The following is a 13,283-nucleotide window of genomic DNA, read 5'->3' as shown; positions in this document are numbered from 1 at the left end:
ATTCTTTTCATGGCTGGCCATGGCCATTGGTGGGTGGGGCCAGGGAGCCGTCCGTGGCTGGCTGTAGTGAGCAACAGGCTTGATTTAAGAGAACTTCTTCCCTTAGCCTGGCCGGGGAGGCCCAGATGCAAATAGGCCAAGTTCCTTCATTTGCTGTCAGAAACACAACAAGCCTTATTGCATGCAAGATGATGAGGGTATTCTGTGGCCACCTAGCAATGACTGAGGGCCTTCCACATACCCCAGTTTGTACTAAGTGTAACGGTGAACAGCCTACACTCCCAGGAAGGTGGGGTCAGGCCACACTGGACAGACCTCCAAGGCAATGACAAAGCCAGACGAGAGACACTTCTGATATCTTGAGAGAGCCAGGCAGGGACCAGCTGAGCCAGGCAAGGCGGGCAGGGTGTGCTAGCCGTCAGGGAGGCACATGCAAAGGCCCTGGGGCTGCCGAGTTCCTAGCTGCTTTCTCAATACTCCAGATTCCCAAGGAGTAAGTTAGTCAGTATTGAAACTTGAAAAGGTCGTTTTATTTTTGAGCCCTTCATAGTACAAAGTTCTTCAGGAGGTTCATAAACATGTATGCACGGAAGTAGAATTAGCACCCAGGTAAGTGACCATGAGTGACTTGGCTGAAAGCACCATGTGTCGTTTTCCTGCTTTTAAAAGGTGCGTTTTTAAATCTGTTTTTTCACCCAAAGGGGGACAAGAGAAAAAGAAGGCATCTCTTTATTTGATTGTGTGTTCCCCACACCCCCTGCCCCCGCAAAGACTGAATGTGGCCCCTGACCCACATTCACTAAAGGGATGCCAGTCTCCCCAGGGCCTGGCCCCGAGCTACAGGTCCCACTCCAGGAGCACATTTAGTTCATACAGATTCTCCCTTTCAGCTGCTCAATGCTAGATTTCTCATTTGACGGCTCTGAGGAGTTCGATATTAACGCTTTTGAGGACATCATTGCTTTCTATGAAAGCAAGAAGTAAGTAGAAGCAAGGGCTTTCGAACCCAAGACCAGGGACGCACACCAAGAGGAGCCACCGTCCCCAGGCGTTCAGCGTGGCGTCCAGGGCCAGGAGTGGGAGTCTGCAGCCCCGGGGGACACCGGGGCCTGCTGGGGACACTCTAGCCAGATCTGACTGAGTCAGGGGGTGTGGGTTGAAGCCATAGGCCTTGTCCGGAGCTCTGGCCGCTGCGCTGACCGCTCAGGGTTTGGAGGTGAAATGTGACCCCTCTGTTGTCTTTGCTCTGTGCCTCCCTGGAGGGCGAGGGAGCAGAGGTAAGTGCCGCTGTCCAGGCCCTTGGGCATGGTGCATGGAACACAGATGAGGGGCTGCCGATCGGGGTCTTTCCAGGCCAACTGCCCAGAGCTTAAACATGTACTTGAAATAAGTGGAATGAGGGATTTTGGGGGGGAAAAAACAAACAAACCGGAACCTCCAGACTCACTTTGTAGTCACTGCTGCCTCGTTTCCAGACATTTGCCATCTAGACGTCCTTCATGAATAGTCCCTTCCAGAGTATCTGATTTTCATCTCTGATACATTCTCGTTCTCACTCCCTGGTGCCAGAGTTTGGGCCTAGGGCCTCCAGTGATCAAACAAAGGGAGGTGAAGGAGATTGAATTATTTGGGGCAAAGCACTCCTGCCACTAGGGTTTCCTACCTTCGGCGCTGGGCCAATGTCCTCCTCTGTGGTGGGACCGTCCCTGGCCCTATAGGGGCTGAGCAGCATCCCAGCCTCAACCCTCCAGATGCCAGCGGCACCCCGCACCCAGTCACTGACAACCACAAATGTCTCTAGACATCACGTGGAAGGTAGCATCGCCCCAGGTGGAGGGCCACGGTGTGAGTTCCCGCCCATTCCTCCTGAGTCATTTTTGGAAGCCAATAAGGAGGTCAACATATGGCCGTAGAACCAACCAGAAAAACGGATGAGCTATGTCCCACAGGCCCCCTCTGGTCTCCTCTTTTCAGTAGCCCATGGTGCTTGTGCCACATTCCAGAAGGCTGTTGTTCTAGAGGTGGCTTTTTTCAGTGATCTGAGATGCTGTGTTGCAAAACCCATTCTGCCTGAAGCAGGCCTAGCCCTCCCAGAGCAGGGGGGATCCTCCGAGTGGTGGTCGGCCGCTCTTGGCTGAACCCCCTTCTCAGTGCCGGTGGGAGAGACAGCGTGCAGACTCCCCAGCTGCATGTTTGGGCTCCAGTGGCCTGGGGATGGTCCCGACCGTGCTGGGGACCCCAAGGTGGCGGGCCTGCTGCTCTAACTTGGTCTTCTCCCTGTCACCGCACCCCGCCCCCACCCCACCCTCAGCGATTTGCATGACCAAATCATCAAGACCATCAAAGGATTGCCCTGGCAGGGTGAGGACCCCCGTAGGCTTCTCCAGTCCCTCAGTCGGCTCCAGAAACCCCGCACCTTCATCCTGTGAGTCCCCCCAAGGCTGCGGCGCCTCCCTGCCACCCGCTCCCCCGCAACAAGTGCAACGACCGCCTTCCCCTCGCTTCCAGGACCCTGGCCTGCAGGCTTCCTGTCCTGCTGAACTGGCCACTGCGAACGTGCTGTCTCGTGGTTCCATTCTTAACGCCAGCCTGTGCTGAATGGCCCTCGCAACACTCCTGCCCCAGCGTCTGCCCTGTGGCCTAGATCCCGGCCAGCTCCCCAGTGCCCCGCACAGCTTCGCAGGAACGCTCCTCCCACAAAGCATCCCTTTTTCTGCCCCCAAACATGCAGAGCAAGGCTTGCTTTCCCCGGCCCCTGGCCACTGTGAGCTTAGAGAGAAGCTGCCGGAGGGAGGGCGTCCTAGTTCATGCACATCCCTGGCAGTTCGAATGTGGCAGTTTGAATGTCCCAGAAGCCGCACAGCGGGTTTGGGCCTGGTCTCTCTCGCTCGCTCGCTCACTCGCCATGTTGCCTAAGTGCTCTGAGCTTTCGGCCTCTGTCTGCAAAGCGAGGGTGACGACTGGCACAGCACCAGGCAGCTACAGCCTCGGCCGACAGGGCACCTGGAGCCCCTCAGGGCTTGTGCCCACAAAACAGCTGGTTTTCAAATTCAATTTTATTGAGCCTTATTCTACCTCACGTGGGTTGAGATGCAACGTGACACACGTAGAGCCTCACAGCCAAGCATCTTGCTCATCTGCGGGGCACCATTTCCTCAGCTATTTTGTTTAAGATTTTATTTTAAGAGAAGACATGGGAGGGGTAGAGCGAGAGAATCCAAGCAGACTCCCCGCTGAGCGCAGAGCCCAACACGGAGCCTGCTTTCACAACCTGTGAGATCATGACCTGAGCCGAAACCAAGGGTTGGTCGCTTAACCAACCGAGCCACCCAGACACCCCTCCTCAGCTGGCTTTAAAAATGAGCCAAGCTGCAAGTTTGTTTTGTTTTTAAGATTTTTATTTATTTATTTGACAGAGAGCACAAGCAGGGGGAGCAGGAGGGAGAAGGAGAAGCAGGCTCCCTGCTCAGCAAGGAGCCCAGTGCAGGGGTCGATCCCCGGACCCTGGGATCATGACCTGAGCCGAAAAGGCAGACGCTTAACCGATTGAGCCACCCAGGTGCTCCCAAGCTGCAAGCTTAAAAAAATTTTCTCTTCGTCTACAAGATTCCATAGTGTCTGAGAATGAGGGCCGTACCCTGCTCCCTTACCCGAAAGATTGGCTTTTGTCTTTTCCTCTGCACCGGTGTGAGTCCAAAATGTACTCCTGCCCACGCCCCATTTCAGTTCTTTGCTGGGCACGTTACCCCCACGGCCCGCCAGGGGATCCTGAAGCGGCTCTGCGGGCCTATTTGGCATTTCCCAACGCGTAGAGAATAGAGCCAGGACACCTGCTGGGTTCCGGAATGCTCAGTCCATCCAAGCTCCACGAGGGACAGTCCACTGTCATTGACACCTGTCAGCTCCCCCCCCCATGGCTGGCCCCGCACAGACACACATTCTACCCCGCCGATGACCAGCCACCCCAAGCAAGAGGCTCCTGCCACCCGGGGCGGGGGAGGCGTAGCTGCTGGCCCGGTGAAGCTCGCGCGCAGTTGCAGAAGCGCCCCACGTGCACCCAGTGGGCCCGCTGGGGCCTCGGACAGGAGGCGCGGCGGCCTCGTTGCACTTGTGTGCCCCGACTTTCTGCTTTGTCTGCTCTCGCTCCATCTAACCCGCGAGGCACTGCTTGCTGAACTAACCCAGATCCAGACACCGTGTTCCTTCTGTTCACAAAACCATTTTTAATATTTTGACAGGAAAAGTAAAGGTATCAAACAAAAGCAGCTCATTCCAAAGGTAAACATTTGCGACACCGCCCAAGGCCACCTTGCTTTGCCTGAGAGCGCCTGGCTCAACTTGCTTTCTGGAAAGATAGAGGGCCGGGTCGGGGGAGGGAGGCACTTTTAACATCTCCAGCTTTTCAGTTCCTTCCTCTTCCCGCCGTTGCCCCCTGTCCCCCTCTAAAAATAATTTCTCCGATCGAAATTATTTGGAGCGGTCTTGGGGTTTCCCCGAAGCAGGGCATGGGAGCTCCCAGGAGGAACCTGAGAGAGTTGGGGACGCAGGCTGGGACAGGTGGGGAAGCAGGCTAGGACGGGAGGAAGACTGAGCAAGGAGGTGGGCTCGGCCTGATCTCACGGAAGCCTAGGGCTGTGATCAGCACCAAAGAGCTTTCCCCACCCAGAGGCAATGGGACCCTTCTGTCCTCGCCATGCTTGGAGGGTGTTTAGCTACCATCCACCCCGGAGGGCAGAACAGGATGCAGCACCTCCCAGACGTTCCTGGGAGAGGAGACCCTGCAGCCAGGAAAGTCCCACCAGGAAGCGGGCATCCGCGCATGGCCAGTAGCCGAGACCCCTGTAGCTGGCCTCGGGTAATGTGCTCCCAGCCTCTGTCGAGTCTCCACGTACAGTGTGCAGACAGATTATGAAATGTACTAAAGAGAGAAAAACCTCCAGTCTGGCCAGCAGATGGGATGGTGCTAGTTCCTCTTGTGAGCGGATTCTAAGGGTTGGCACACGTTGGGGGACCTGCCAGGGAAGCTCATGCTGAAGTGCCAGGCACTTGGCACCCCTGAAGAGCTCATCTCCAGGAGGAAGGTGACACTCTGGAGCTCTTGGCTTCTGGCCACTCGTGCCGCAAAAGAGGCCATAATCAGTTCTCCCGGAGCAGGTGCCATGTGTGAGACACAGCACAGGCTCAGCCCCAGGGCCGCCCGGGCCTCCTGCCAATCCCACCAACCCCTGCCCTCCAGCAGCACTGTCCCGAGACTGATCCTAAGGGCTGCCGCCCCCAGGAGCACAGTCCTGGCTCCCAGGCCTCTATGATGCTTCCCGGTGCCCCTTAGGCCCCCAAGGAGGGCAGGCCAGACCCCATGTGTCTGTCATAGAACCTGCTGGACTCCAAGTCCCTGAAGCTCATCATCAGCATGACCCTTCACGATCGCACCACCAAGTCCCTGCTGCACCTACACAAGAAAAAGAAGCCGCCTAGCATCAGTGCCCAGTTCCAGGTAAGCAGCCCGCAGAGATGGGGGCAGGGGGCCAAACTCAGCCTGATGCTCTTGTAACCTGGCCACAACAAACCCAACAAATGGTTCTTGGGCTTCCTGCCCTTGGCGCTGTTTGACATCTGGGGCTGGATCATTCTCTGTGGTGGGGACCATCCTGTGCGTTTTGGAATATACAGTAGCGTCCTGCGGTTGTGACAACCAAAAATGTCTCCAGGCGTTGCCACATGCTCTGGGGGATGGGGCAGAATCACTCCTGTTGTGAACCATTGAGTTAAAATAACAGGTTAGCCCATTAAGGTGACCACTGAACTGTGTTGTTAGATCCATTTCCCTTTTTTCCCTGGCTGCCAGGAAGCTCAGAGGCATTTTTTTTTTTTAAGGCAACCCAAGGGTGGCTGCTGCCCCTTACTTACCATCACCTTTTTTGTTCCTTTCCCCTTTTCCTCAATCTGAGTCTGTAGTGCCCACCTTGACTTTTTTTTGTAATCCCCTTACCTGGGAGCTCCTGTACATCCTTTTTGTAAACAGCAGGCCAAAGACCAAAGTCATGGCAGCCATGCTTCTTTCTGAGGCTGACCAGCATTTTACATCCCCAGACAGAGTTTATCTGGCCCCACCCACCCCTCCTAATTTCCCACTGGGACAAAGAGCTGGGAGACCATGGGAAGACAGCATCCGTCAGCTCCGGGGACCCTCCAGCTCTCGGGCTCCCAGAAGTAGTGCAGCCTTCAGTTGCGATGTCCAGCTATAGCCTCACATGTCCTGTGTCAGTGCTTATGGCAGCAAGTGACCTGGGTCCCCTCCCACTGAGCGGCTTGCCTCTGGGGGTCCCAGCTGAAGACTTCTCCTTCTTTCCCCAGACGTCCCTTAACAAGCTCCTGGAGGCACTGGGGAAGGCTGAGCCTTTCTTTATCCGCTGCATCCGCTCTAATGCCGAGAAGGTGAGTAGCTCCCATGTCTTGGGAAGGTGAAGGCCAAAGTCTGGCAGCTCAGCAGGGCGTGCTCCTGTGTTGCTGTGGCCTCTTGGAGGGCGTGGAAAGGTCTCAAGGAACCAAGCATTCACACAGGTTCCGGGAGCCTTAAATGGCCAGCTTGAGGTGGGGGGGCCTTCTCAGGAAGCAGTGAGGGCAGCCAGGTTGCCCACCAAGAGTAGGAACATCATCTGGAACATGGAGGAGCCTGAAGAGGGACAGGTCACATGTGCCTTCAGGACATCCCCAAATCAGCTTTTGATCTGAAAGTTTCTAGAAAAATCATGGAGCACCAGTGGGGGCCCCAGTGCTGGCTCAGCCCTTGCTACCTGGTTTCCTTCACCCCATGGGTCCACTGGCCGTTCTGTCCCATTGGGGACTTTGCTGGGGGCCATTCAGGATCTGGGCCTACCCCCTTTGCCTCTACTCTTCCCATTTCCCTGGCTTTCCCCTGCTCCTGGGTTGCTCTGCTGACATCCAGAACCCAACTTGCCCCTAACAGGTTCTGTGGCTTCTGTTCTCCTGGGCAAGGGCCCAGAATCCTCCTCCGGGCCTTCACCTGACTGTTCCCTGCCCATTCCTTCCTCAGGACCCAGCCCAGAGTCTCCTTACCTGTTGGACCCCTTCCAGGGGGCCCTGGCAGCATCTGCCCCATTCACATACATTCCTGGCTCCCACCTCCAGACCTTACTTCCTCTTGGCTTTCGGCCCTAGTGGCCCTAGTATTTACGCCCCCAACCCCCAGGCCTGGCGCAGAGTATGAGCTCAGTACCGGTTTTGATTGGAACTAACTAAGAACTAACTGTTGGGATGCCTGGGTAGCTCAGTGGATTGAAGCCTCTGCCTTCGGCTCAGGTCATGATCTGGGGGTCCTGGGATCAAGCCCCGTGTCTGGCTCTCTGCTCAGCTGGGAGCCTGCTTCCCCGCATCTCTGTCTCTGCCTGCCTCTGCCTGCTTGTAATTTCTGTCTATCAGATAAATAAATAAAATCTTTAAAAAAAAACCAAAAACTCTTTGCAGAACATCAGCCTAAAGTAAGCAGTAAGAAATGGCACGGGTCTCCCCGACACCAGGGACTAGAGCAAATCAGATCCCAGATTTTCCAGAAGAGTTGAGTACTGCTGAGCAGACCCACCTCTTTTTTCCAAAAAGATCGTCTGGAGCAAGGAAAGATGGATCCCCAGGTGGCCACAGCTGCCATGCTGGGGACAGTCCTGCCCAGCCTGGGCCCTGCCTATGCCCTCCAATCGCTCCTATGTCCAGAATCCTACAGGACCTTGTCCCATAGCTCTCCATCCCTGACCGCTCATACCCCGTTTCAGAAAGAGCTGTGTTTCGATGACGAGCTGGTGCTCCAGCAGCTGCGCTACACAGGCATGCTGGAGACGGTGCGGATCCGGAGGTCAGGCTACAGCGCCAAGTACACGTTCCAGGTGGGCGACACGTGCATAGCTATCGTGATGTGGCAGGGGGGTCGCTGGACGCTGGTCGCTGGACTTCTCCACCCCAGCACTATTGGCATTTATACCAGATTATTCTCTGTCATGGGCGGGGGCGGGGGGGGGCAGATGTCCTCAGAAGAGGTGGCTGGGCACAGGCCCAGCCTGGAAGGATACAGAGGTGTCAAGCCAAGCTGGGAAGAGGGAGTTGCATGAGCAGATCCCTGCACAGATCTGCCCTCTGTTGAGCATCTCCTGTGATGGACGCTTTTATACCCATCTCTTCTATTCCTCCAACCAGCAGCAAGAGGTCCTGTCTCCCCGGAGTTGTTAGAAACGCAGAGGATCATTAATGACCTCAAATTAGGCAAGACCAAACTGGCGGCTGCTAGAGCAGTTTCTTGACTTTAGCCCTGTTGACCCTGGGGCCGCCTGGTCATTCTTTCTCGGGGGGCCGCCTTGGGCATGATGGGACATTGAGTGCATCCCTGGTGTCTACCCGCTCGATGCCAGAAGCACCCAGCCCTCCCACATCGGGAGAGCCCTGGATGTCTCTGGACATCGCCACACATCACCAATGGGAAGCTGGCCTAGGCTCAGAAACCCTGGCTCATGCCTTGAGCTGGCGTCCCCAGTGTGAGCCCTGGAGTCAGCCCCAGGCCTGAACCCAGAGGTAGTGGCACCTGGTCCCCAATTCAGCTGTACCCGTATGGCCTCGGGGACATGGCTTCATCGTGGCATGCCTTCCTTTTTCTCATCCACAGACTGGAAATAGCATCTCTCTGACCCTGTATAAATAGGAAAAGCCAAAGCCCAGAAATGGGAGGAAGCACCAGTGTATTTTACTAATGCTTCATTCTTAAAAATTTGACCTGTTTGCTTAAAACAGGTCAAATCTCCACTCAGATTCAGCTCTGCAATGAGCCACTGGCCACAAGCCCCCTGCCCCAAAGGCAGCCCTGTTTCCTGGCCACCCCTGACCAGTGCCAGCACCGGCAGGCCCTTAAGAGCCACTTGCCAAGTGACTAAAAGATCCAGTGCTCTGTGTGTTGTGGTCTTTCTGAAGCTTTAAGCTGTCTCAGAGTCTGAGATTCTGGCTTTGTTAGTACCATTCTGGCATTGGAAACTTGGCTCGACCAGGGCCTCGCCAGAGCGCCATAACCTTGCCACTGGCGGAAACCCTTAACAGATACTTTCTTTTGGCCAAACTCACGCAGGATTTCACAGAACAGTTCCAGGTGCTGCTGCCCAAGAACGCCCCACCCTGCAGGGAGGTCATCTCCGCCCTGCTGGAAAAGATGGATGTGGACAAGAGGAACTACCAGATCGGGAAGACCAAGGTCAGGGCTCCCACCCCTTCGGGGGGCTGCAAACCCATACCCCACCTCCTGCCACACACGGGGTCCTCCCGTGGCCCGAGGTTCCAGGCCACATGCTGAGAGACAAGGGGCTTTTCTTGGGGCCCGGCACATTTTTTTTCCTAGAGGGTGAAGGGGTGTATCTGAGGGGCAGGGCTCGGGCTTCACTCCTGTCTCCCACTCCCTCGCACATGGACCGGGGTTCCTGCAGAGTGTCCGGGAGCCAGTTGCTAGTGTTCAGGGTCAGGCTGAAGGCTTCCTTCCCTGGTGTTCCTTTCAGACACCGTCTACCAACTCTAGGTATGTGCTGGTTGCTTCTTACTGTTGGGGCGCCCACCGCCGTCCTTGTCCAACAAGGGCTAAGGGCAGCCCCTGTTAGGGCTTCACCTGATGTGCAAAGTCCCTTCGCCGTTCTCCAACTGGCTCATCCTCAAGTTACCATGTGACCCAGCAATTCCGTTCTGCGCATGGACCCAAAAGAACTGAAAACAAGTGTTTAAACAGATGCTTATACACGCGTGTCACGCGTGTCCGTAGCAGCACTCGTCCCAATAGCCAGAAAGTAGAAATGGCCCACACGGTCCATCAGCTGATAAATGGGTCCCCAAACTGTGGGCCATTCATATGATGAAATACTGTGTGGTCTTGCTCCACTCGAGGACACAGATGAGCCTTGAGAACAATGAGGGAGAGAAGCCAGACACAAAAGCCCCCCCTAGTGTGCGAACCCGTGTACCCAAGATGCCCAGGACAGGCAGATCACGGTTACCAGGGGTTGGGGCACAGAGGGCAGGGGAGTGACACTCCCGGAGACGGGGACCTCTCTTCAGAGTGATGGAAATGTCCCAGAGCCCGATGGTAGGGACGTTTGCTCAGTGTTGTTGGAGGGACCAAAGGCCAGTGATATGCTCGTATTGATGATGGATCACTTCATGTTAGGGGAATTCTCTTGATAGGGGAAAAAACTCCCCTCGGTCAGGTCTGTTGGCACCCAAGCTTGGTCTCACACACTTATGGGGCCTGGAGATTCCGGGGGCTGTGCTGATCTCCCCCCGCCACCCCCATACCCACGCCCACCAGGTTTTCCTGAAGGAGACAGAGCGCCAAGCCCTGCAGGAGACGCTGCACCGGGAGGTCGTGCGGAAGATCCTGCTCCTGCAGAGCTGGTTCCGGGGGGTTCTGGAACGCCGGCACTTCCTGCAGATGAGACAGGCGGCCATCACCATCCAGGTACCACAAGGGCCCTATGGGGGCCAGGGACGGGGGCAGTCACACGGCCCCGTCCCTGATCGCTTGCCGCACCCCCAGGCCTGCTGGCGCTCCTACCGTGTCCGTCGGGCCCTGGAGAGGACACAGGCCGCCATATACCTCCAGGCTGCATGGAGGGGCTACCAGCAACGGGTGGCCTACCGGCGCCGTAGACAGAGCATCATCCGCCTCCAGAGCCTCTGCCGGGGTCACCTGCAGCGCAAGAGGTGAGCAGAGCAAGGCCCCGCCTCCCGTCCCTCGCCCGGGAGCTGCCTGAGAGGGTTTCTTAACAGATCCCTCCCACAACAGGGAGACCCCAGGGGGCCACCTCCTGGATCTCCCTTTCCTAGCTGAGGCATTTCCGCCTTTCCAGAAGCATCTCTTGAGGGCCATGGTTACACCATGCAGCAGGGGCAGAGCCTGGCCGCCAGCCCGTGGGTAGCACAGGGGTGCCTGAAGCCCTGGGTGGATTCGGGAGGTGGTGTGCATGTTTGTTCCTGAACCCGCCCTCTTTGCTCTTCTCTCACCAGCTTCAGCCAGATGGTGGCAGAAAAGCAGAGGGCTGGAGAGGACAGGGCAGCTCAGCAAGCCTTGAGGGCAGAAACGGCAGAAGGCGGGCCCGGCCAGGCAGCCCAGCCGGAGCAGGTGCCCAGGCAGGACCCAGAACCATCGGAGGACAGGGAGTATTCAGCGTCAGAACCCGAAGCGTGGCCAAGCAAGGAGCCCCTGGCAGAGAGCTCCCAACCAGAGATGGAGGTCCCCAGCCCGGAGAAGGCTCTCCCACCCCAGAAAAATACAGCTGACAGTCACGAGAAAGTGCCCAGCAGCCGGGAAAAGCGTGAGTCACGGCGGCAGAGGGGGCTGGAACACGTGAAGCTCCAAAACAAACACATACAGTCCTGTAAGGAGGAGCTTGCCCTCAGAGAACCTTCTGGAAGGACTGTGCTGGAGCAAGAGGAGAGCCTCCCAGAAGACAGGAAGGAGAATAGAGAAGATGAAACACCTTCAGATTTGGGGACAGAGACAGAGAATGCTTCTAAGAAGCAGCCTGAGGAGCCACCGCAGGCCACACCGACCAGCGAGCTCTCTGGAGAAACCCCGAAGATGCTGCAGGGCGAGCACCCGGAGCCTGGCCCCGTGGCACGGCCAACCAGCCTAGCCTTGGACAGTAGGGTCAGCATGCCCGCCCCGGTTACCACCCCCGAGACACCCAAGGACAAGAGGAAGCCTGGGGGTGACCCGAGGGCACTGGACAGGTCTGAGAGTCCTGGAGGCTCCACCCAGATCCAGCGGTACCGGGACCCCGACTCTGAGCGGCTGGCCAATGCCGTGGAGCTCTGGCGGGGCAGGAAGCTGCCGCCCACCTGTCCGAGCGCCATGCTGAGCCAGTCCCTTGACCTCAGCGAGCGGCACCGGGCCATGGGGGCCGCCCTCACGCCCACAGAGTAAGCCCCGGGCCCTCCTGTGTCTGAACACTGTGGGTGCCAGGCTGGGTTGGGCGGGCAGGGCCCTGGGGGCACGCACAGAGGCCTGGCAGCAGGACCGGGGCAGTACCACGTGTCCCAAAAACATGTGAGTGTCTCTGTGCCTGCTCGAGAGTCAACACCAGTTGGGTGGGAGGCCCGAGGAAGGAGGAGGAAGGGGCAGGGAAACGTAAAGAGTTGTCCTCTGCGGGGAACCACAGAGCCTGGGGCCAGCTGGGACCCTGAGTGCTCTCCCTGACCCCCACCCGTGCCCCCTCACGAGCTGTGTTCACACAGAAATCCCTGGTTCTCTGAGGACGACATCCCTGGGTCTCCGTGTCCTCAGTGGGGGTGATCACCCAGGAATTGAAGAAGGGGCTCAGCTCTTGACCCACTGTGCCTTACCCTTAGCTAACTACATGCTGGTGACCCCGAGTCCCCAACCCCTCCTGCCTGGCCAGAGGAAAGAAGAGTTGGAAGAAGATGCAGGCCTTCTGCTAGGCCGGGCTTTCCCGGCCCAGCACGCTGACACCTGTGGCCGGCCCGTTCTCTGGGGTGGTCTGCCCCGTGCCCCTCAGAGCATGGAGCCTCACCCTGCTGTCCCCCACCAGATGCCCGAGCCCCTCCCAGCCCAGTCAAGACAACCAAAAACGTATCCTAACTTGGGCTAATAAATAAAAGCCACGTTTCTGTGATCTTGCAGGGAGAGACGCATTTCCTTGTCCACGAGCGACGTCTCCAAGCTCCTTCCATCCCCATCCCAGACCAAGATGCAGGTAAAGCTTCAGGCTGTGGCTCCCGCCCCCTGCTGCCCCGGCTCTGCCCAAAACGTGGCTTAAAAGACAAGGGCAGTTGGTGGCTGGACGGCATGGTGAGCAGAGCGCCCCTGCCTCCCCTCCAGCGAGTCCCGCCTGCCTTTGCTCACCCAGTCCTGTTCCCTTTGCAGCCATCTATAGAAGCCGTAGACGGGGAGCCCAGCACCAAGAAGCCGGCCATCCAGAAGAAGAAATCGGGTGACGCGTCTGTCGGCACAGATTCCGGGCTGTCCCCAGGCCCCCCGGCCGACTCTAAGTAAGTGTGGGCTTTGGAGGAGGCCCAGGTCACCATAGGAGGCACAGGTCACCATAGGATCCCTGCCGGCCCCACCCCTGCCCCCTGTCTCCCGGCAGTCTGGTCTAAAGTGATGGCGATTATAAAGCACTCTTGGGCAAATACTCACCCAGTCCAGGATGAGCGATCGTGACCTCCTCACATGCCAGTGGGGCCGCCATCATGGTTCCCACTGCGGCCTAGAGCCAATCTGGGTCACC

The 13,283-nt window shown here is 57.3% G+C and overlaps 1 protein-coding gene across 6 annotated transcripts in view; it reads left to right on the top strand.

The window, feature by feature from the left end:
- The window catches only part of MYO9B (myosin IXB), an 85,231-nt gene that overhangs the window by 60,821 nt on the left and 11,127 nt on the right, over positions 1-13,283 (top strand). For 3 of the 6 annotated variants that reach the window (XM_044253976.1, XM_044253977.1, XM_044253975.1), the window contains exons 15-26: positions 891-980; positions 2,312-2,425; positions 4,239-4,278; positions 5,372-5,494; positions 6,355-6,435; positions 7,788-7,898; positions 9,122-9,244; positions 10,343-10,492; positions 10,571-10,737; positions 11,041-11,955; positions 12,677-12,749; positions 12,920-13,044. In XM_044253976.1, the coding sequence (XP_044109911.1) occupies positions 891-980; positions 2,312-2,425; positions 4,239-4,278; positions 5,372-5,494; positions 6,355-6,435; positions 7,788-7,898; positions 9,122-9,244; positions 10,343-10,492; positions 10,571-10,737; positions 11,041-11,955; positions 12,677-12,749; positions 12,920-13,044 (2,112 nt within the window). The remainder of the gene's footprint in view (positions 1-890; positions 981-2,311; positions 2,426-4,238; positions 4,279-5,371; positions 5,495-6,354; positions 6,436-7,787; positions 7,899-9,121; positions 9,245-10,342; positions 10,493-10,570; positions 10,738-11,040; positions 11,956-12,676; positions 12,750-12,919; positions 13,045-13,283) is intronic. The other 3 variants (XM_044253980.1, XM_044253979.1, XM_044253978.1) reach the window with 1 other exon arrangement.

The sequence above is a fragment of the Neovison vison genome, chromosome 6 (assembly GCF_020171115.1).
Source record: "Neovison vison isolate M4711 chromosome 6, ASM_NN_V1, whole genome shotgun sequence".
NCBI lineage: Eukaryota > Metazoa > Chordata > Mammalia > Carnivora > Mustelidae > Neogale > Neogale vison.
The sequence above is the reverse complement of the archived record's forward strand: the minus strand, read 5'-3'. Positions and strand labels throughout refer to the sequence as shown.